Below are 24141 nucleotides of genomic sequence, written 5' to 3' on the forward strand. Positions count from 1 at the left end.
CAGTCATGCACAGGACCAAGCCTTTCAGCTCTTGCTGCCTCTTTTTCAGCTAGTAGTCATCTAACAGTGAGAACAGTGTTGTGTCTCCTCTGCATGATGGCCTCCAGCATCATCATCGTTTCTCATGCTTGCGTACACGTCGCTCCAAATGTGCCTGGCAGCACAGTGGTCGCAGGCGGAGGGTCTATGGGAAGATCTAATGTTGATTTGGGCCAGCACCTATCGCTCTTTCAATGGGGGAACAGCAGCAATCTGTTGAGCGGCAGGCCTTTTGTAGACCCAGTTTCCCAGGTGTCATCACCATGGACGCACCTCTCACAAGCTGGGGGGCATGTCTACAGACATCACTATTCAGGGTCTGTAGACACACCTTCAACAGACCTTCCACATAAACTTTCTGGAGTTATTGGCAGTTCAATTCGATATGAAGGCAGCCTTCTGCCACGTACATAATTACAGTCCTCATGAAACACAGTGTGATTACCATGTATTACCTGTAAAAACAGGGGGGCACACCCTCTCCTCAACTCTAAGCGTTAGCCAAAACTTTTGGCATTGGGCTATCTACCACAGAGTACGCATGCTAGTGGAGTAACTTCTAGAAGTGGACAATGACTTCCCAGACGTGCTCAGCAGGATGCAGAAACAAGTCCACGAGAGGAAACTCTTCCCCAAATTCCTTCTCCCATATTTCCAACATTGGGAATTTCCCAACATGGATCTGTCGCAACCATTGAAAATGCCAAATGCCCAAGCTTCACCTCCAGGTTTCCACACCCACAGTCCATGGACAATGCACTATGGATGGGCTGTTCAGGGGTATTTGCCTACGCTTTTTCTCCTCTCACTCCACCTCCCCCAATCCAGTCAACTTTTAGATGAGCACCTATCCATTCTGCTGCTGGAGGTGTGACTGTTGCCCTTCAAGGGAGCCATTGAGAGAGTCCCAGGTTCAGAAAGAGGCAAAGGTTGTTACTCATAATACTTTCTTGTGTCAAACAAGGTTGGATGCCTTCTCCCCATAAGTTTCTTTCTCATGAATGACAAATACAAAATACTCACACTGGCCCAGATTCTAACCATTTTGGACCCAGGAGACTGGATGGTGTCTTTAGACTTGCAGGATTTTCAATTTGCAGGGCTCCCCTTTAGCCTGACCATTGCCCCTTGGGTGTTCACAAAAGTGATGGTGGTGGTCGCGGTACACCTTTGGACGTTGGGAGTGGCAGTGTTCCCCTACCCCGAAGACTGACTGCGATGAGCCTGCCGTCAATAGCCAGTCGTACGCCACCTCCAGACAACGGCGAACCTCTTGACATTTTTAAGGTTCACGATCAATGAGCAGATGTCACACTTGGCTCCATTCCAGAGGTTTTCATTCTCTGGGGTTATCCTGAACACAGTGCAGTTAGGGCCTCCTCTTCACTGCAACAAGTCCTGGACGTTCGAACTATGATCCTGATGTTTTAGCCTTGTTCAAGGATCTTGTTGAGAATGGCTCTTAAGCTTCTTGGCCTCTTAGCCTGCTGCATTTTACTGGTCAGCTATAACAGGTAGCACATACAGGCTTTGCAATGGAAGTTGAAGTTCCAGTGGGCGCAGCACCACAAAAATCTGGCGATCTCATTCAGATTTCAGAAGGGATGACCCATGATCTGCAGTGGTGGCTGCTTGAATGAAATTGGTCGGGCAACAGGCCCCTCTCCATTCCCCAACCAAAACTGATGGTGACGGATGTTTCACTACTAGGTTAGAGAAGTTGTTTTGGGGAGGTTGAGATCAATGGACTCTAGTCTCCAGAGGAAGTCCGATTCCATATCAATATGTTGGACCTACAATCCATTCTCTTGTTGCTAAAGGCTTTCTTGCCTTCCATCAAGGGGAAGCTGGTGGAGGTTCTCACAGACCACACTATCACCATGTGGTACTGCAACACGCAAGGCAGAGTGGAGTCCCAGGTCCTGTGCCAGGAGGTGCTGCACCTGTGAAGTTGGCTTGAGCATCAGGACATTTTCCTGGTTGAGATCCACATGGCAGGATCATTGAATGCTAAAGCAGAGGATCTCAGTCTGTGGCATCTGGCAAATTACAAATGGTTGTTTTCCCACTGTAGACAACACACACGGTCAATAGTTTTGCAAGTTGAATTTCCTGCAGAAAGATTTGCTAGGAGATGTATTCTGGATGGAATGGAACATGGGTTTCTTGTACGCTTTGTGGCCCCTGCCTTCCCTATCCCGAGTTCGGAAGAAGGTCAAGAACGACTTGGCTCCAGATTGAATATTAGAGTGTAATGCCCGGCACCCTTCTGGGCAAGAACATCGGCCCTCCAATCAGGCTTCTACTTTGAGATTATCTTCTGTAGTAGCAGCAGGGTAGGGTTCTTCACCCATACACACACAATTCTACACCTCAATGCATGGAGATTGAATGGCGGAAGTTAACTGCATTTAATCTGCCGCCTGAAATGGTGGATGTCATCCTTGTCACCAGGCCACCTTTTTAAAGTCCATATATGCTGAGGACTAGCACAAATGTGTGGCCTGGTGTGGAGTTCCCAAGGTGGACCCCTTACCAGCCAAACTGTTGCATTTCCTTTTACTTGTTTTGTGTATGGCCAAATAAGGCCTTGTAGTGAGCCCTCTGAAACAGTATTTATTGGCCCTTTCAGCCTTTGTACATTTACCGAACAAACTGTCCTTGTTTAAATCACCTTTTGTGATGCAGTTTATTAAAGGTTTGACACATGTTCCCTCCCATTAAGATATGCCACGCACTGGCCAAAAAGCTGAAGGTGAGGAATCTGTGGTGAGAAGTATCCATCAGAAGAGTAAGTTACTTACCTTTTGATAGTGCTCTGTTGGTTGACACTCCAAACTCAGATTGCTCACCACTCTCCCACCTCTGTATTATATGGAATGGCAGCCTCTTTTTAACATCTGAAAAGGTCCCAAGTCAGAGATCGGCACATTGGTATTAACAATTGTTAAATTGTTCCGTGCCCTTGGAATGCTCTGCGTCTGAGGAAACAGAAAGAAACCAGAAAGGAACTACAGTCAACGTCTATGGGTGGTGCTTATATGAAGGTCTGCTTTATCATTGCTGGGGCGGTGCGGACCAGGCATGGAACCACATGGTACCTCCGGGCGGCGTGCAGGAGCACTGCTGCTGAAAGTCTTTTTAAGAACCAATCTATGTAGTAATAGGTTGGTTTTTAAAAATCTGAATTGTAATGGGTCCGAGTTCGATCTACCCCTTGTATATTAAGGAGGTAGGTCGCAAATTCCCACTCTGTATGATTCGTTGCCATCACAGGGATGATGACCTGCTGAGTCTGCAGACCGCCACATCTGTGATATCTTTTAAATAAAGCAGTAATTTTTTTAAAGCAGCTTGTTTTCCTTAAAGAAAAACTGGACCTGTTTAAAAAAAAAAAAATTGAAGTTTTACTCGTTTTTAGGTCTCGCCTGACCCAGCGCATGCGCTGGTCTGGCGAGACTTATGGAGAGGGCTCCAAAAAGTGCTACCAGGCCAGCCTAGAGCTACAGTGCATGTGCGCGGGCGCGCGCGCCGCGCTTTACCGCAATTACTTTCACATTCGGCCGCTTTGATGTTTGATCGTGATCACTTTCACGGCCGCTTGGCAAAGCCAATAGGTCTCGCTTTTGGGACCTTATAAATATTTAGTTATGCAACTGTTGCATGGCTAAACACTTATAAGGTCCCAAAGGCGAGACCTATTGGCTATGCCAATGCTTGTTCTTTTTTTTTTTTAAGAATAAAGTTGTTCCAGGGGCCACTTCATATTCTGAAAAAATTTTGTTTTCGACATTCATAAAGAAAAAGGGGTCCTTGCAGGACCCTATTCCATTTGCAAATGGGTTACTGCTACCGTCGTGTTGTCTGTAAAATATTAATGTTTTGCGAGGGATTTTAGTTGGATAACATTAAATACATACCATAAGGAATCACTATTTTGGAAGGTACGCCCTAAACTTGCACCTTCCAAATACTGATTGGCATGGATTCCTAAACCCATTTGATGTTTTGGAAAACCTTTTCCGATTCGTTACATTGACGTATTACATTTGAAAAAGCAATTTTGCATTCGCAAACTCTCTGGTTTACCGAATGGAAGGGTTTGCGAACACTAAAACCTTTGTACATCTGGCCCATGCTTACCATGCAGCCTGCAGTGGATTCCACTAATGCCCAGTTCCTATTTTAAAATGCCACCAGGTAGTTCCATTATTGATGGAAATGCTTGGCGAGATCATTCGAGCTACCTATATGGGTATATGGCATCGTATGGAAATTAATCTGCTCCTCATTCTCGCTCTGACTCCATTCAGCGCAAATCGAAATGCTTCCAGTAGTAAATTCTGATTCTGCGCTATTAGTAGTTCAAGTGCACTGAGACCAGTAAAGGTGACACATGATTATCTTTTGAGAATTTGAAGCCAATAATCCATGTTGTATTAATGACTTTAATCGAGATTTTAAAATGTCTTTTCAAGTTAACATACGTTCTGTCCCATTGCCATAGTGTGGGATACATGGTTTGAAATCCGGTATATTGCCCACAAGAATCAGACTATGCTAAATCTTCAGCAGTCACAGGTTTTGCCTATGGCAGATAATAGCCTTGCAGAATCTGTAGAAAGAAGTTTTTAGGAAATTAGTTCAACTTGAGGCGCAGGGCAAATAAATATTATGCTAAAATCCGAGCCTCTTTGTATACTCGAAGAGGAATTTCGTATGTGGATAGTGATCTGATGTTAAAAATTCCAGCACTTGGTTAAGGAGAAAAGATAAACGTTTATGACTCTTATGGACCTTGTAATCCAAGGTCAACCGGTACTGAAAACATGTTTCTCTGACATGCGATCACCCGACCTTCATTGTAGTTCCGATGGATTTGGTTCAATTTACTGAGTAACACTATTTTGAAGAGGCTTTGTTCATCTAATTTTAGTACTCTTCTGATAGTAATCTTATCTGATAGAAAACACCATGGGAGAGATTCAAGTCTCGAGCCTCTTGCAACATTGTGGCAGTGAACTTTCTATCCGGTCCCTGGAGCGATGCAGAGCCACGGGCGCAGGAGCAACATAAATCCAAACGTGAAACCCGGCGAGGCGGGAGCCTCTTGCAACATTGTGGCAGTGAACTTTCTATCCGGTCCCTGGAGCGAGGCGGAGCCACGGACGCAGGAGCAGCATATATCCAAACGTGAAACTCCGCTGCGCAGGACGTATGCGGGACGCAGTCCGGGGCGAAGACTGGGCCAAGACGGTCCCGTCCGAGGCTGAAAGAGGCTGGGCTGGGCCGCAGCACTACGATTGGACGTAAAGTTACTACTAACTGGTACCATTACTTACGGCCGTACACTGAGGCATATTGATATAGGTTGAGTTCCCCGCTGCCGTAGGACATTGATGCCTTTTGTGGGCGGGGTGGGGGGGGTGGGGGGGTTTGATGTATGTTGCCTCTTGACATGCTTGATTATTGGTATACATAGGAGTAACTTGTGTTGCTGGGCCTAGGGGGATTAGGGGGATATTCACCGCTTTCAACCATCTCTTATCTTGTCATGTATTTCTCTCTCCTTTAGTAGCGCAGAGAGAAGCGGGTTAATGTGGTTTAGCGCCCGGTAAATATAGCAACACGCAAACCAGACAGAGTTGAAACAGAAGGTGATAGGATCAGGCTTATATTTCTACTATATTTTATGTGTTAGACAAGCTCTTGTAATCCTTCTTGTAATCCTTGTCAAGCCTTGTCATCTTGGTATCGTTATAGTAAGGGCCGTGTAGCATGAGTAAACGTAGGCTCGGAGCAGGAGTGGGGGTTGCTGGTACACTCGATGCCTTTCTTAGTAGGTCAGAAACAGTACTAAAACATGAGATTCAACTTACTGAACGAAGGTTATCATTAGAGCCCCAGCTCCCACTCACTAGTAAAGAGGCCATGACCCACCCCTTGCTTGATCATACCGATGAGTCAAATTCCCATCATAGTCTTCATAGTCAGCTCGGTAATTCTTCCCTCGCACATGTAGACTCACTTGTCAAATTACCAGTGCCATCTATATCTTTCAGTCCGGAGAGTGGTCTTCGACCCACAAAAATTACAAGAGGGAAGAAGCCCATGCAGGCTAATGCCTGTGAACCACCGTTAAAAAAAAAAAAAAAAAAAAGAAAGGCACGAAGTTCTCAGGCCTCTAGACTAGTTAAATGCAAGAGTGTTGTTACAGGGAATGATGGTAGTCAGGCACCCATCAACTCGCCAATTAATGTGCAAACCAACTCATGTCCCGCTGTAGGTATTACTGACCCCCCTTAACGGCTAAATGAGGACGAGCTATGTTCACGGCTCGAAGCAAAACTTTCAAGCCTGCTGGACCCCCTCTTTCTCAAACTGACATTGATAGATGAAAGACTCACGAAAATAGAGCAGGGAATCTCTAGCGCTTCCCTTAATAATTCTGGTGTTCTGCCAATAGGTGGGTCTAACACGCACACGCATATGGCAAGGGGAAGTGATAAGGTTCCTAGGGGTTCCACTACTAAACCAAATAGTTCCAGAAGTACAATAGGGACAGCTGTTGAGTCTATTCGAACGTTTAACCCACTCCAGGGTGGTATGTTTCAGCCCGCAGCGATGCCTGAGGGGATAAGTGAATCTAGTGATCAGACCTCGCAATCACTTACTGGCAATGCCCTGAGTGTACAAATGCCACTTCACCTTCCTCCCGAATCTACCCCATATACAGTTGTTCTGGCCAATGCTCCAGTGATATCTCCCAACACTCTGGAGAACTGGTCAACATTAAGGAATAAGGCCCTGCATTTCTTAAGTACCAGGGTTGGCCTAAATGATCACCTCTTTACAGAATTTAAATTGGCTCGGAGAGTATCTTGGATCAGGAAATCTCGTAAGTCTCTGGGTGGTGACTGCGTGGTCCTAAACTTTAGACCCCCAAGTTTGGTTAAGCTTATCCTGGAGAGGGCAGATAGCCACCCGATTAAAGAGCATGACATATATCCTTCCTTTGGGGTTTTTTTTACCAGCCAATACGGAATCCATGGTACAGGGTTAGGAAGGGGCCATCCCCTTTTCTTGGGCAATCTGGTAATACTGTCCATACGGGTAACCGTTTTGGAATACTTGCTTCTCTGGAGGATGTTGATTGACTCAGTAGATCTGGTTACTCTGCTATAAATGATGTCCATGTTCGTATGGGAAGTAGGGTGTCTGACTTAGATTTATATAGACGTGTAGAGCTTGACGTGGCTGACTTGTTATGTTATGTTATGGGCATTTGTATTGCGCACAGCTGCCCCAGCTAAGGGGCGTCCTGGCGCATGACAAGATAGACACAGCAGCATCAAACACAAACAAACAAAACAGCGGAGCATAACAACTGAGGAAGAAGTTAAAATAAAAAGGTTTTTATGGCTTTGCGAAACGGAAGAAGATTCTCCATCAGGCGTATCTCCAACGGGAGAGAGTTCCACAGCAATGCTGCTTTTACCCGAAAGGACCGACCTCCCAAGCGACTAAGCCTAAACCTCGGGACCACCGCAAGCGCTTGGCCCAGTGATCTCAGGGAGCGGGTGGGAACATACGAGGACAAGGGTCAGGCCCGAATGTGGTAATAGTTATCTGAGGGATGATTTACAGATTGGGTTGGAACTGAGTTTGGCAGTTGATAGTGAGGGCGGTCCTACTATAGTTCACCCAGTAGGACCAACCTCACACACCATAGAATCGGGTCTGGAAGCCCCGGGTAACATTAAGGTTCCCCCTGTAGCAGTAGTTTCTAACGTCACAGCCCTGGAGAATTTAAAAATCAATCTATCTATATTCTCCTGGAACATAGCGGGTTTATCCGCAAAAAACCCCTCACTAGAGTGGGTAGCCTTTATTGAAAATCATGGACTTACTTGTTGGATCCGACAGCATGCAGGTATTAAGGCTGAGGAAATTTACATTGACTGTCCAGATATTATGGTTATACGGCTTCGGTTGGCATCCGAACCAGACATATTGATTTTTAATGTATATGCAAGTGGAATGCCAGGTGGCAGAGGATCGAACACAGTTACTATCGTCGATAGCTTTATTGGTAACAATAGGGGCCGTAGTAACTTGATAATAGGAGGAGACTATAATTGTTCCTTTGAACCACTAGACCATGAGGACGGCAACCTTAGTGCTGAGGACGATGCACAGTGGAACATCCCGCAATTAGACTTGCGCCCAATTAAAAAATGGACTGAGGCGGTCTTGCAGCTTAAAGGGATGTGTTTTGGAACGGGGTGTGAGGGCAGTCAGTGGAAGGACTCATTCAGATAAAATGGGTACCCACACCTTTGACTACTTAAGTAGTAGTCGGATAGACTATATTTTTATTAACCTAGAATTTTGGTCATCCATAGTGGATATGGAAGTACAGGAACGGAATGAAAGTGACCACAACCCCCTGGTGCTAACTCTCCAGGTGCTGAGCTGTCTTCAGTTGGAGTTGTGCTGTCTTCAGTTGGTGTTGTGCTCACTAATGATACTAGAAGAGTTAGATGGGCCAAGGTTATAGATAATGATGGTGATCTTGACCAGATGAAGTTACTGGTCGCCAATTCAATAGCGTCCCTCCAATTCTGTGACTCCCAGGAGGATATTAATGCTACGATTCCTCCGGTACATAATGATTTGTTTAGGAATCGTAAAAAATTCTTTATTAAAAGTAGTATACCGAGGAAAAAAATATGCCTTAGTCCAGCCTCTTGGTATAATAAATTGTGCAGAGGCGTATATTACTTTCGAGAGTAATTAGATCTAGAGATATGGAAAGCAATAAAAAGGCGAGAGTTGGGTATAAGAAAGCCCAACATCAGGCTAAGAAGGATTGGGATGAGAAACATTGGCAAGATCTGCTTTCAGCTAGCAATGAGAAAAATATGATTACATTTTGGTAGCTGGTCAAATGGGGTAGCGGTTCACTAAACCAAATACCAGTCAATTATGTAACTCCTGAGATGTGGGTCTCGTATTTCAAGGCTCAGTTTACTGCCTCCATTGGTAGCAATGACACCCTTCAATTGCCCACTCCAACTACCCTTTTGCACTTTACTAGTTTAGAGGTAGCTTCTGTTCTCAAGTTAATCCCGAGAGGCAGGGCCCCTGGACCAGATTGCATACCGGCGGACCTGTTTTTGCATGATAAAGATTTATGGGTAACATACATTCAGATGCTTGCAAATGCAATAGCAACAGGTGCACCACTTCCAAATACTTGGGTAGGTGCAGAAATCCTTCCGATATTTAAAAAGGGTGATCGTTCCCTACCAGGCAACTATAGGCCGATAAGCCTCATTGATTCCATCCAAAAAATTGTTGCTAGACTAATGTTGGACAGAATCAAGTCTTGGATTGATGATATGAACATCTTGTCCCCCTTACAAGCGGGGTTCCGCTCACACACTAGCACCATAGATCAAGTTTTTAGATTTATGCTAATCTATTGGAGGGTTGTTCTTATCGGAGGGGGTACAATCTACGCAGCCTTCATAGATCTTAAATCTGCCTTTGATTTGATCCCTCGAACCAAAATGTGGAGTGCATTTGTGGACATGGGAATGCCACCGGAATTATTGGCTATCTTAGTCAAGCTACACAATTGTAAGTATGCACAGGTTCGTTGGGGCATGCAGGGGAATGTTACGGACAGGTTCCCGGTTTTAAAGGGGGTAAGTCAAGGGTGCGTGTTGGCTCCCACCCTGTTTTCTTTATTTATTGATAGGGCATTTCAGTATTTTTCTACTTATCACACGGATGCCCCTACACTGGCTGGTATAAAGATACCCTTGCTCATGTTTGCGGACGACACTTTGATATTGTCAAAAACTCAAATAGGGCTACAGTCCGCCCTATCTCGTTTCGAGGTATTTTGCCACGACAATGAGCTAGAGGTAAATGTGGAAAAAAACAAGTTTATGGTTCTCCACAAACATAAAGTAATTAAAGGGAGAGTTTTTATGAATAATGTCCTCCTTGAGCAGACAGAAGGTTTCACATATGTGGGGATTACTCTAGGCCGGAGATTAAACTGGAAGCCTCAGATAGATATGTTGGCTCTTAAACATGCCCAATTAGCAGGTGTCCTTATTAAAGAACAGAGATTATCACAGACAAAGCCCATTGCCCCTGCCTTAAAGATTTATAATTCAAAAATCAGCGCCTCTGTATTGTATGGTGCTGAGCTATGGGGCTTTGAGGATTTGTCATCTCTTACGGTTGCACAAAAGAAATTTATGAGATCTTTAATAGGCCTTCCGCAATCAACGCCACTTTGCCCTTATATCTGGATTTGGGTTGCCAAGCAATTGAGGACATTGCGCGTTTTCGGCCGATTGCTTTCTGGCGAAGGCTTTGGACTACCCCGGAGCTGTCCTTGTATGCTAATGCATTGTACGAAGTAAGGGGGGCAGACTGTTCACGTAGAATTATATGGCTATACAAAATTAAAACCATCCTGATTAATATGGGGATGAGTAGCCTGTGGAAGGATGCTGCCCATAACCCATTTCCACCTAAAAGTGTATAAGGCAGAATACTGGAATATGGTTAAGATCAGGCGCTTTTCATCCACAATAAGGTCTATCATGTCCAGGCGTTTTCTGGAACTTAAACATGAGACCGAGCTCGAAACCTATTGGGAGGTGATCACTAAACCCCATGATTGGAAGCGGTATCACCAATTTAGGGTGGGTTCCCTCCCGATAAAAGCACTTAAAAAAAGCTGGGACTCAGCATTGGATGATAAATGCTCTACATGTCCAGCACAGGTTGAAACAATTGCCCATATAATGTTTGTATGTCCTACTTATAAGCATCCTAGGACAAAATGGCTTAAACCTGTTTGCCTCAATATGGGCACTAGATCAAGCATGGAGGCATTAAGGATTTTGAAGACTAATACGCAGGAATCAATAGTAATTGCAGTTGCCAAATTTCTGAGCTGGATGTGGGTTATCCGCGCCAAGAATATGAGGGGCCATAATTCTAGTCACGTTAGATATTAATAATTATACTAATAATTTGGGCATGGGACCAGCTTAGTAGCATTATGTTGTTTAGATACACATTTTTGTGTCTGTGTGTTACTTAGTGTGTAAAGTATTTTGATAAACGATTTTCGGTGGTCTTATGGCCACCATTGCTTTTATGTATATATGTATGTATATGTATATATAAATATATATGTCTATGTATGTGTATATATATGTATGTACTATTTTATATTTTTAAATTATTATGTGGTTTGCTTACTGAGGGCCCTATACTTCTAAATGTTGGTTGTTGATTTTTATATACTTTTTAAACCATGGAACTTTAATATGATACATTTTACAAATTTGTAAATTTTAGTCTTTTATGATTGATACAATCGAAATAAAGACTTGTGACTTGACTTGATTCAAGTCTCTACAGCTGTGTAGTATAGTGGGTCCCATCTAATGAAACACTCTGTTAAAATGCAGCAGGGCCAGTATTGATTTATTTTCTTAAACTGGACCAATAGCTGCGAGTGCTCTGCTTTTCAATCACTTTCTCTGTTCGACAGTGATATTCTCTTCGTCCTACCTACCGCTATCTATTTTTCTTTGCTGACCCGCTTACCACATAATCCTTTACTCCTGTGCCCCATTTTTTTCCTACAGCAGAGCAACCACTTTTGTCCCTTCCTCATCCCATGCTACCTTGTTTTCATGCCTCCAAAAGCTTTTCCTTACTCGTTTTCACTGCACTGTTTTCTGACCTCTGTGCTTCCTCTGACTTTTAGGGTTATTGTAGAGACAGAAAAGGGCCTACCATTACCTAAACTGTTATGTAATTATTTTCCATTACTTTCTTTTTTTTAAAAAAGAAAATATTTCAGTTCCCTCTTTTTAGGGGGGATTTTTTGGAAGTTTCCGTTTCTGGTTTAAGCATTTTTATCTTCTTCTGCATCCAGAATTTAGTACTTGGTTTGTGATACTGCTAGTGGAAAGTTAGTGTTTAAATTAAGGAGTTTATCACCAAAACAGAAATTCCCTCAGATCAGTCCACTTAGGCATCCCTAGTTATCAATCAATCAGGATTTATAAAGCGCTGCTAATCACAAAATAGGGTATCCAGGCGCTTACATTCCCGTAGGCTTATTCGAACAGCCAGGTCTTGAGGGCCATTTGGAATTCCAGAAGTAAGGTGATGGTCCGGAGTTGCATGAGGAGGCTGTTCCAGGTCGTTGCTGCGAAGTGGGAGATGGAGCGTCGAGCTCTTGATGGGGACGATGCTGTCTGCACAATTGGTGATCCAGGCGTTTAAGTTTTTTACTCTGAGTTCGAGGTTGGTGGCGGTAGTAGGGTTTGAGGTGTTGAGGACATTTGCCCAGCTGGTCTCTGAGATTTTGTTCCACCTCTGGTGGGGGGGGGGACTTTGGTCATCTTGGGGTGGTGGTGTGGGGGCTGGAGATGCTGTAGTGGATGATGGAGTGATCACTTCATGTGAGTACTGTGACATGGCTGTATTTGACGCGGTTGCTGGAGGTGGAAATTGGGTCCAGCGTGTGTCCTGTTGTGTGTGCAGGGCCGTGGATGATCTGAGTCAATCTGAGGCTGCTCATACTGTTAAGGAGCTGTGCGCTGTTTTTGTTGTTGGGGTCTTCAATGTGGAAATTTAAGCCGCCGAGGAAGATTTCCTTGAAGTCTAAGGCTAGGGGCGTAATGAAGTCTGCGATGGTTTTGCAGAATCTGGGCCGCGGGCCTGGGGGTCAGTATGTAAAGGTGCCTCTGATGGTTGTCTTGTCGTCTATGTGGAGCTTGAGGTTGAAATGTTCCATGGGGGTGGGGGTGGTGGTGTCGGCGGTGGTGGTACACTGTATGGTCTCTCTGTCGATGATGGCTGTTCTCCTCCTGGCTTGTTGGTGCTGTCCTAGTGAATGATTTCATCTGTCGGGGATTGCTGTGGCAGTGTCTGGGGCGGATGTGGGTTTGAGCAAGGTCTCAGTGAAGAAGACAATGTCAGGTGCGAGGGTGGAGTCGAGGTCCCATGGAATGCTTGCATAATGAGCCTGTATTGAGAAGTGCACATGCATGGTGATGTTTTTGTTCAGGTGGTGTCTGTGGTGTGTTTTGGTGGGTTTGGTCGGTGGGCTGGTGTGTGTGCAGTGGCAGTTGAAGTGGCAGTGGATACAGGTAAAATGTCCTACTGTGGCGCGTCGGTCGGCGCGGTGGCAGTGTTTGTTGCGGCGTCCGGAGTCAAGTGTGTAGAGCACGTCAATGGTGTATCTTCAGGGGGGGCGAGAGGACCAGAGGTCACGGCGCTGGCCACGGTCCATGGGTGGACGGCTACAGACTGGCTTGCCTTTCGCATGGTGCAGATGCACTGCGGCCTGCATTAACTAAGTCCACGGGTGGGCGGGGATTCTGTTGGCAGGAAGAACGGTGAGTGGGAAAACCCGGTTGGGAAAACCCCAGCAGAAAAACCCAGGCAGCCATGGGTGTCACTGGCTCAGTCTGGAGCAAGCAAGAACTGGAGGCCACAGACCAGTTGCAAGCGAGGTGTCCTGGTGCCTACTGATGTGGTCGTGCTGTGGGCTGCATTAAGTAGGTCCTAGGGTGGGTGGGGCTTCTATTAGCGGGAAGAACGGTGAGTGGCACAACCCGGTCAGGAAAACCCAGACAGCTACGGTGTCACTGGATCAGGCTGGAACAAGCAGGAATTGGAGGCCACATGCAAGTGGCAAGCTAGGTGTCCAGGTGCCTACTGCTAAATAGGTATAGTTGGTGGTGTAGGAAAATTTACACTAATCTTGGAGAGAGAGCAAACTCAGGGGGTAACTTAGCGAGATTCAGGTAGTATGAATCTCAAATTTCCCACTAAAAAAGCAGTGGGCTGCAGAGTGGAGGGGTGAGATGATCAAGGTTACTGAGGGATTGTTTCCCTCGGGAACAGGGTCAGTTGTGATTTACATTAGGTGGGCCGCTGTCAAAAGTGTCACAGAGGGTAAAATACGATGGGTTGGAATGCTACCCTGTGCGATTGCCACTGGTCAGATTATTTGCAAGCATTCATCCTATTACATGTCGTAGCTTTTCAGCCCTACTACTGACCATATTTGTGAATTCCAAAAAGTAGTAAATTCACATTCAAGAAGTACTTCTATGGGTGCAGATTTACATCTATTTTGGTAAACCAGTAATTATTCTGAATGCATGCCAATCTAACGCTACCACTGAAGAGGTTGTTTACCTGACGGCCTTGCGTGCTGAGTGGGCCTGTGGCGTGACTGCACCACCATTGGCTGCAGATTCAGTGGAGTTGGGAAGGTGATCCAGACATACAAGAGCCTCGTGGTAGAATCACCACTGATGGATTACGCCTGATAAGACCACTGTGTATTGCATCAGAATGTACTAGGGCAGATAAGCTAAAATGGGGCAGCATTTGAGCCTTTGAGACCAATTCCGCTTACCTGTACTGTTCTGGACAAGTCTTTCTCTACAAATTATTGGAATTGTGATCTTTGACTCTCTAAACATACTTCCTAAAGAAAATAAACATAATGGGGGTAAAGATATGAAACTCTTTTGCAGTCGCAAACCCAGTGATTTGCAAAATTAGGGGTTTGCAAACACAAAAGATCTTTTCAAATGTACGCATGCCCTTTTAAGAGTCTGAAAAATATTTCCTCCTCTAAAAAATAGAAAGTAATGTGAAAAGGGCACACTGCCTTATATTTTGAAGTTGTAAAGATATGTGTAAAAGGTTTGTTACTACAGATGCAGTCTCAGTCATTGATCATTTACCAGTCCGTGATTTGGCATGGTAAATAATTTTGAATAGGGAAGCTGCCAATGTGAGACAGCTTACCCTATTGGAATCCTGTTGCAGCATTGAGGGGAGCAGACAGTAGTCCTGCTCCTTGCAGGTTTTTCTCAAAGGTGATTTTTTTTTTTTAAACCGTCACCTGTCATTTGGAAGTGTACACAGGCAGCTTTAAAATAAAAAGTGTATCATTAAGGAATACAATGGCAGGGACATAGGTCTGCTTGCTGTGTAGACCTTCTTCCCTGCATTCACTGCCAATATCAGTGAGTCGAAAATTATGAACAACCAAATTAGTATTCTTTAGGCAGGTCACTTTGTGACCCCCTGCGTACAGGCATTTTGTGATAGAACCTATTAGTGCAAACAGGCATTTTGTGATCGAACTTATTAGTGCAAAGGTTGCCTCACATATTGCGTGGCCATTCACAAACCAGTTTGTGTGGATTGCACATTTTGGTTTGCAAATGGATGGTTGTACTTCAGGCCCCTCGTTCGCCAGACTGTGCCCCTCTTCTAAGTCACTCCAAAGTTACAGACTTGCGACTGGCTTCTTTGTCCAAGTGAGACCTGCTGTAGATATGTCTACAACATTGAATGCAACGCTCCTGCACCATGCATATCTCAACCCACATAGGATTACCTAGATGTTCCCCGGTGCTTCTAATGTATGTCAGAGGTGCAGATCCGCTAAGGCCGACTTCCTTCACAAGGTGTGGTCATGTACACTAGTTCATCCCTTTTGGGATCAGGTGTCGCTGGTGGTATCAGCGGTGACGATAGCTTGATTCCTGCTTGATACGGGGTGTATCACCAACAAAAACAAAAGTCTGTTAAGATTCAAGAATTTAGCGCTTATCGTAGCTAAATGATGTATTACTATGGCTTTGAAGTCTACCGGAGCACCCCCACTGAAACGTTAGCAGGCAGACATGCTCTGGTTGGTGCCTGCCAAGCTACTGGTGCACAACCAATTGCACAAAGGGGGAAAGGGATTGGATCCATTGGAATGCTGGGATACTTACCTCGAACGACTTGAGGCCTGTTGTGACGATTTCCCTCCTTGAACGCAGTGGCGGCTCCTCCGCTAAGCACGAGGCTTTAAAAAGATGGAAAAGTCGAATTTAAAGTTTTTCAGATATTTATTAAAAATTTCACATTCATAATTTTCACCACTCTGTGATTTCATTTTGTCCACTATATGTGTTGGATGGGAGAGTGTCGCATGATTTTGAATAATCTTTGAACCTAAAGGGTACAGGTTTCATAATCATCTCATCTCTTTATTACATGTTGATCGAAACATGACGTTATAGAATCGGTGGCATACTGTATAAGGCAATGCCAGTTACTGGGTAAAGTGTATTGCCCTGATAACATTTTATACTATTGCCTATAAAAACTCACAAGAGAACCGTGTCAAACATTTGATATATATTATACACCTGTTAAATATTTGTGTGTGGCAACAATGCATGACTATCGATATTTATGGTGTATGAAGGAGGAATGGTTCATAAGTTTTGAAATTGTACAATTATACACGTTAATTAACTTAGGGCTGAAGGCTGAATACTACATTGAATCCTCAAAAACATGCATCATCTTACAGCTCTTCCTAGAACAAAATGGGAGCCAATGGGTAGCACTAAATGGTGACTATGGTTATAACATAACATGTTACCATGATGCCGAGTCGTGCCTCGACTGCCGGGCCTTGACCTCGAAGGCTAGGTGGGAGCGGTCCCGCAAGCTGCTCGAGATCCGGCAGTAAGCTCTGCCACCGCTCAAGGTCCCGGTCGAGGAGGAGGTCGAGGGACCGGTCGCGGAGCCGCAGCCATCACCGCTTGTCGGGGTCGAAGTCCTCGCATTCCGGTAAGTCGAGGCGCAGCAAGAAGTCGAAGAGACGACATCGCTCTTCTGACTCCCCTCGCCGGTCGCGCGACTCGGCTAAGGGTTCGGGTGGCACCACCCGTGCGGCTCCTTCGGAGCCGCAGGGTTCGCATCCGGCCCCACACCCTCCGGTCCCTGGACCTGGTGCGACTCCGACGGAGATCCGAGACTTCCTCGTGGCCATGAGGAGTCTCGCTCCGCCATCGAGGCATGCCGGCTCGCCTTCGGGCCCCGCAGGTCCGACTGGGAGGCCTGGCGAGCCGCCGGCTCTGGCCCCGGCGCCGTCGTCGACTTTGGTCCCGACACAGCAGGCCCCCGTGGGATCCAGGCCTGGATCCGGGTCGACGCCGGTCGACCTTACGACCCCTCCGCCGGCGCCGGCCCCTTCGGAGTCTCCCCCGGCGCCGTCTTCGGACGACGTCGTCCCCAGGTTAAGTCCCGGTCCGGGCCCGGCGTTTGAGCGGCGCCGATGGATGGGAGTTTCATCTACCACCCGGCTCTGAACTTTCAGCCTGTCTACCAGGAGTCGGATGATGGGGACGACTGTGAGGGGTCCGAGGACCCTCTGGCACAGCAGTGTCAGTTAAGCCAGGACTGGGCAGAAGAGCTGGGGGAGGCCAGTGGTCTTGACACCTCCCCTGACACTGGCTTCATCTCTCCTCCCTCCGTGGCTACAGAGGAGGATGATACCTATTCTGTGGTGCTGCGCTGGGCTGCCGAAGCCCTTCATCTGGAGCTCCCTGCAGTGGCCGTGAGGACTAACCTCCTCACTGAAGTGCTTCAACCGCCAGTAAGCTCCTTGGAGCCTCTACTGCAGTTCAATGAGGCACTGACGGATGTTCTGATGGGCTCCTGGTCCAAGCCCTCCACAGTCCCTCCTGTGGACCGGACCGTGGCCCGAGCGACCCCAGCTTTCTGTTGGTGCACCTCACCCCTGAGAGCCTGGTTATCCAGGCCTCTACCTCCCAGACTGCCTTCCCGTCCGCTCCTCCGGATCGGGAATCCAAAAGGTTGGAACAGTTTGGGAAGAAACTGTTTTCCTCCCTTAGTTTGGGGTTGCGGTCTATCAACACTGCGTGGCTTTTGGACAGTTACACCCACTCCTTGTGGGATACAGTGGCGGACGTGCTGCCCCAGTGTCCGGAGGAGGCCCAGACACAGCTCGCCCAGGCTCTTGCCGAGGGGCGAGATGCAGCGCGGTACTCGATACGATGTGGGCTTGACACAACGGAGTCGCTAGGTAGGGCAATTGCAACCACGGTGGCGATTCGTTGCCACGCCTGGCTGAGGTCCACAAATTTCTCCGGGGATGTCCAGAGCACCCTCATGGACATGCCCTTCGATGGCCGTCGCCTTTTTGGCGACAAAGCGGATAGTGCGCTGGAGCGCTTTAAGGACTCCAGGGCTATGGCAAAGTCCTTGGACCTCTCGGCCCCACGCCCGCAAACTTCTGCTTTTCGCCCCTTTCGTGGCCAAGGAAGGGACTCCCCCACACGTCCGTCTAGCCACAAGCCGCAGAACCAGCCTCAACGCGGTCGCAGACGTGGATTCCGCCGAGGCGGAGCAGGGAGACAGAGAGCCAGTCAGCCCACATCTGCCCTAGCAGCATCTGCCTCAAAGCCTTCCTAGTCTGAGCTTTCAGGCCCATTCCACGCCAGTGGGAGGCAGAGTTCGCCATCACCTGCTCCACTGGCGTACCATCACATCGGACAGGTGGGTGCTGCAAATCGTCCGAAGGAGCTACTCCCTCCCCTTCAGGCGACCCCCCTCCAGCCGTACCACCGCATGTCGGGGGATCACTTGCAACTTCTGCAGGAGGAAGTTACGGCCCTCTTGGCCAAGGGAGCCATCGAGCGCGTTCTTGGCCCAGAAGTAGGTCAGGTTGTTATTCCCACTACTTTCTGCTTCCCAAGAAGGGCAAAGGGGGCCTACGCCCTATCTTGGACCTCAGGAGCATCAACGCCTTGCTCCGGAAGGAGAAGTTCAAGATGCTCACCTTAGCTCAGGTTCTGGCTGCCCTAGACCCTGGAGACTGGATGGTAGCGTTGGACTTGCAGGACGCATATTTTCACATGCCCGTCCTGCCAGCCCACTGGTGTTATCTGCGATTCACGGCAGGCCACGAGCACTTTCAGTTTTCCGTGCATCCCTTCGGCTTCACCAGTGCCCCTTGGGTGTTCACGAAAGTGATGGCGGTGGTCGCAGCTCATTTGCGCAGATTAGGTGTTCCAGTCTTCCCCTATCTCGACGACTGGCTGTTGAAGGCGGGCTCGCCCCAGACAGTCGTTTCCCACCTCCAGACTATGGCCGACCTCCTGCATTTGCTGGGGTTCTCCATCAATGTGCCGAAGTCGCATCTGAGTCCCTCCCCGAAGCTCCTTTTCATTGGAGCGGTTCTGGACTCGACTCAGTTCCGGGTCCATCCTCCAGAACAGCGGGTTCGGGATATTCAGCCTCTGATTCCGATCTTTCAGCTTTTGTCCCGGATTTCGGTCAGGTTGGTGCTGCGGCTGCTGGGTCTGATGGCCTCCTGCATCCTGCTGGTACATCACGCCAGATGGTGGATGCGGGCTCTGCAGTGGGACCTGAAGTTCCTGTGGGCCCAGCATCAGGGCAACCTGTCTGACCGCGTCCTGATCTCAGAGGGCACTGCAAGACAGTTGAAGTGGTGGTTCACGGACCGCGATTGGGTCATTGGCAGATCCCTCTCCCTACCCCAACTGGAGCACATAGTTGTGACGGATGCGTCCCTCCTGGGATGGGGGGGCCACATGGGAGAGGCAGAGATCAGAGGCCTCTGGTCTCCGGCGGAGTCCCGGCTCCATATCAACCTCTTGGAGCTGCGGGCGATCCGGCTTGCTCTGAAGGCATTCCTTCCCTCTGTCCGGGGAAGTGTAGTGCAGGTGTTCACGGACAACACCACCACCATGTGGTATTGCAACAAACGGGGTGGGGTCTTGGACCCTGCGCCTCTGGACATGGCTGGAACATCAGGGCATCACCCTGGTGGTTTAACACCTGGCGGGTTCTCTGAACGCCAGGGCGGACGAACTCAGCCGCCGGTGCAAGATGGATCACGAGTGGCGTCTGAACTCGGACGTGGCGTAAGGTCTCTTTCGGCAGTGGGGAGAGCCTTGGTTAGATGTATTCGCCACCGAAGAGAACGCGCAATGTCATCAGTTCTGCGCGTTGGAATTTCCAAGGCGGCACTCGCTCGGCGACGCTTTTCGTCGCGAGTGGAGTTGCGGTCTGTTGTACGCCTTTCCGCCTATGCCACTTCTGCCCAGAGTGCTGAAGAAGATCAGGCACGACCGGGCCTAAGTCATCCTTGTGGCTCCGGATTGGGCACGGAGATACTGGTATCCCGAGCTACTCAGTCTGTCAATCGATACCCCGATTCGACTGCCTCTTCAAGAGGACCTTCTGTCGCAGCAGCAGGGGACGGTCCTCCACCCGAACCTGTCCAGCCTCCACCTCCATGCGTGGAGATTGAGTGGCGGCAGTTGATGCCATTTGACTTGCCTCCTGAAGTCACTGATGTCTTTCTGGCAGCCAGGCGTCCCTCCACTAAAACGGTATACGCCTGCAGGTGGAACAGATTTGTGGCATGGTGCACAGCAAAGGCTGTGGATCTCCTTTCCGCCCCTCTTTCTGAGGTTCTCCTCTTTCTTCTTTCCCTGGCCCAGCAGGGCTCTGCTCTGGGCACCCTCAAGGGATACCTTTCAGCTGTTTCTGCTTTCTTACGGCTTCCTGATCAGCCTTCTCTTTTCAAGTCCCCTGTTGTTGCTAGATTCTTTAAAGGCATTACTCATATGTTTCCTCCTGTCCCCTTCGTAATTCCTCAGTGGGATTTGAACCTGGTGTTAACCTATCTGATGTGCGCTCCTTTTGAGCCACTTCATAATTGTCATCTTCGTCTTCTGACTCTTAAGACTGCTTTCCTGGTTGCCATCACCTCTGCTAGACGGGTGAGTGAGCTCCAGGCTCTCTTCTAAGCCTCCTTTCCTCTCTGTCCATCCGGACAAGGTTGTTCTCAGGACTCGTCCTTCCTTTCTCCCTAAGGTGGTAACTGCCTTTCACATCGGCCAATCTGTAACATTGCCCACCTTCTTTTCGCCTCCGCATCCCTCGAAAGAGGAAGAGAGGCTCCACCGTCTGGACCCAAAACGAGCACTGTCCTTCAATCTGGACCGTACGAAACAGTTCCGGGTGGACGACCAACTCTTCGTTGGTTACGTGGGCGCTAAGAAGGGGCGGGCAGTGCACAAGCGGACCATCTCTCGGTGGGTCGTTTTGTGCATTAAGGCCTGTTATTCCTTGGCTAACAAGTAACCTCCTGTGGGGCTGCGGGCACATTCCACTCGGGCCACAGCGGCTACTACTGCCCTGGGTCGGGGAGTCCCTCTACAGGACATTTGTCAGGCAGCTACGTGGGCCTCGCTGCACACGTTTGCTAAGCATTACTGCCTGGACAGCCAAGTCCGGAGGGACGGCTTCTTTGGCCGTTCTGTCCTCCAGGACTTCCTGGTGTGATCTTGGTTCGCAGACCCACCACCGGGGTTGGTATTGCTGGGGTATCTATTCCAAGGTAAGAAATCTAACTAACGTGTTTCTTTCAAGCGAACAAGTTACTTACCTTCGGTAACGATATATCTGTAAGAAACATGAATTAGTTAGATTCCTTACCACCCCACCCATCCTCCCCGTTCTGCGAACTGATGTCTAGGGTTAAGGTTATCCCTTTCAGGGCCCTAGATTCATGGCACCAGTGTCTGTCTCTTGCATGGCTCTGCGTTCCTGCCGCGGAAAGCTATGTACAAGAACTGACATCAGCACGCGAGGGTGGCGTCTAAGTACTCCGATGACGACATCCCGGCGATCACGACGCTGACGACGGACACGGATCCGCAGACGACGACTAGCGACGCGCAAGGATTTTGCTGACAAATCTTTCCGGATCCAGCCTGACGCCTGGGGATATTCTAAGGTAAGGAATCTAACTAACTAAAGTTTCTTACAGATATATAGTTACCGAAGGTAAGTAACTTGTTTGTCTCACTTTGGGGACCAAATGAACCATGTAAGGAAAAGATGCTGGGGGAAGGAGTTATAATGGGGTGGCAGGTGTAATCGCTCTTTGTACATTGCTGGGACGTTTATATATGATGGTACTACTGCCACTATGCAATGATCTAAATGAGGCTAATAGAAAATGAAGATGGGTATAGGGCATTAGAAGGTAGAGATTATAAAATGTAATGAATATGTACATCATTGGTGGGAACTGTTCAAGTAAACTATTTCAGATTGGCTAACCAATATGGTACTTGAGTAGCCAGCTACTGCAATCAGACTTTGACTCTGTATTGAATGGTGCAGTGAAAAAGCGTGTCAAGGTAGATGACGGCAGGAGGCTGTAGAACAGAGTGCATCAGATATGGGACAGTAGACATAGAATATGTGCTGGAGAGGAAGAGCAGAGTTAAATAATTGAGTCCAGACAAGGTTTGTCATTCGTGGGTGAAATATACCTTGGTATTTTTCGGTGTCTTCCTTTAGAAGTGATTTTTTCTTTTACCCCTTTCTCAGTTTGGCACATTACTGACACTAGGGCAAGTTTTTAGACAAGTCAAAATATTCAGTGGGATCCCTTCCTTATGATTAGGCTGTGCTGTCATTAATATGGGCAGAGCAAATGCAAGTTTTCTTCCTTCGTTGTAGTTCGATTTCAGTACATTCAGCTGATGGTAGCTGCATGCATGTCAGCTCTCCCAGCTATTGAATTTGTAATTTTGCCTTTTCTTTTTTGTTTAAGATTCTGGATTGTGTTAATTGTTGCTGGGCGTAAGCATTTACACGTGTTTGTTTCTCAGCAAATCCCTTCACAGGCAGGCAAGTCCCAGTCTTCCCCGTTTGGGATCGGAAGCAGCCACACATATCCATCGGATCCGTCCTCTTACAGCCCTCTTTCCAGCCCGGCCACCTCATCTCCCAGTGGAAATTACTCTAACCTTGCGAATCGCAACACAGGTTTTGGTAAGCACTTTGTCACATTTACGATGTCAAACCATTCATTTTGCCTGGTGACTGTTTTTTGAGGAGCAGCTTACTTGCAACTTTAGCTGTATGAGGGCAGGTTGGTGTAAAATCAAAGCTGTACTTCACTGGCTTTCAGTTTCTGAGGGCTGTTCGTCACAGGCCAGGCTCATAAGGCAACTTCCACATACTGAGATGCCATGAGGATGGAAAGCTTGCGCTGCAGCTTTACGGGCTCCCATGGGGTTAATTTTTGCCAGTTGATATGTGCTCCCTATGCTCATTTATCCATTGTCCACAGGGTTTGGCCTTCCCAGAGATGGCATTCATTGCTGAAGCAAGGAATGTTATATCTACATCTGTGCTTCCTTGTGTATCTTTTTTATCTGTAATTTCTTTATTTGAGCTTCCATGGTCCGTCTGCCATTAATTTATCGTATGTGTCATATTATCCCAATGGCATTCTCACAATCACACCTGTTCCCTAAATTCAGCCGTGTAAGTCGAAAGAATGTTCTTACTATCACTATTCCACACTGGATTTTCTGAACTGTGTCTTCTAAGATTGCTTCCTCCTCCCAACCCCATTTGTTATTTTTCAGCAGAAAGCGGACAGAGCAGTGGCCAGTTTCAGGGAAGACCATCAGAGGTTTGGTCTCAGTGGCAGAGTCAACATCACAATCAACAGAGCGGAGAGCAGCACTCACACCAGCAGGCTGGGCAAGCTGAAGTCTTTCAGGTAAAAGGCATTTCATTTATGTACACAACATTAAAATGCTTCGACTAGCAAGGAGCACCTGTGGTTATTTTGTGTGAGAACAATATGCAAAGTGGATTTTCAAGCGCTGTTAATCATGCTTTGACAATCTTGGATGACATTTTTTTTTTAAGATGTTTTTATTATTTTGTAGAACTGAACAGTCACTAGTAACACCATATCAGTGGCATAGAAAACATTTGGCATATAATACCATGATAGTCGTAATATAGTATTAATACATTCACATACATTCATTCAAACATGGCCATTTCTCTGTTCTTGCATCTCCATCTCCACAGTAGGTGAGATGCATATCTCCCCACGATAAATGTTCCTTTTGCCCCATTTTTTATCCCATATCTTAGGGCATCCTCTATATTTAAACACCTCTTTTTCAGCAGTCATGCATTTGGCGAGCTCCTTAGCCCATCCCCTTGCCTTCGGCACATCAGCAATCCCCCAATGCATAGCAATTGCATCCTCCCTGCGATCTTGGATGAATTGTGTGTGCGTTTTTTATTTTTTTTGCTCTTTGCAGTATTCAATTTTCACTGTGTTTCTGCCCAGTAATTGCAGCT

The 24141-nt window shown here is 47.3% G+C and overlaps 1 protein-coding gene across 7 annotated transcripts in view; it reads left to right on the top strand.

Moving 5' to 3' along the window:
- ARNT2 (aryl hydrocarbon receptor nuclear translocator 2) overlaps positions 1-24141 on the top strand; it is an 803119-nt gene that overhangs the window by 705753 nt on the left and 73225 nt on the right. For 5 of the 7 annotated variants that reach the window (XM_085644710.1, XM_085644712.1, XM_085644715.1 and 2 more), the window contains 2 exons: positions 22641-22803; positions 23406-23542. In XM_085644710.1, coding sequence (XP_085500836.1) covers positions 22641-22803; positions 23406-23542 — 300 coding nt within the window. The remainder of the gene's footprint in view (positions 1-22640; positions 22804-23405; positions 23543-24141) is intronic. The other 2 variants (XM_085644711.1, XM_085644713.1) reach the window with 1 other exon arrangement.

This window comes from Triturus cristatus, chromosome 3_1 (genome assembly GCF_964204655.1).
Source record: "Triturus cristatus chromosome 3_1, aTriCri1.1, whole genome shotgun sequence".
NCBI lineage: Eukaryota > Metazoa > Chordata > Amphibia > Caudata > Salamandridae > Triturus > Triturus cristatus.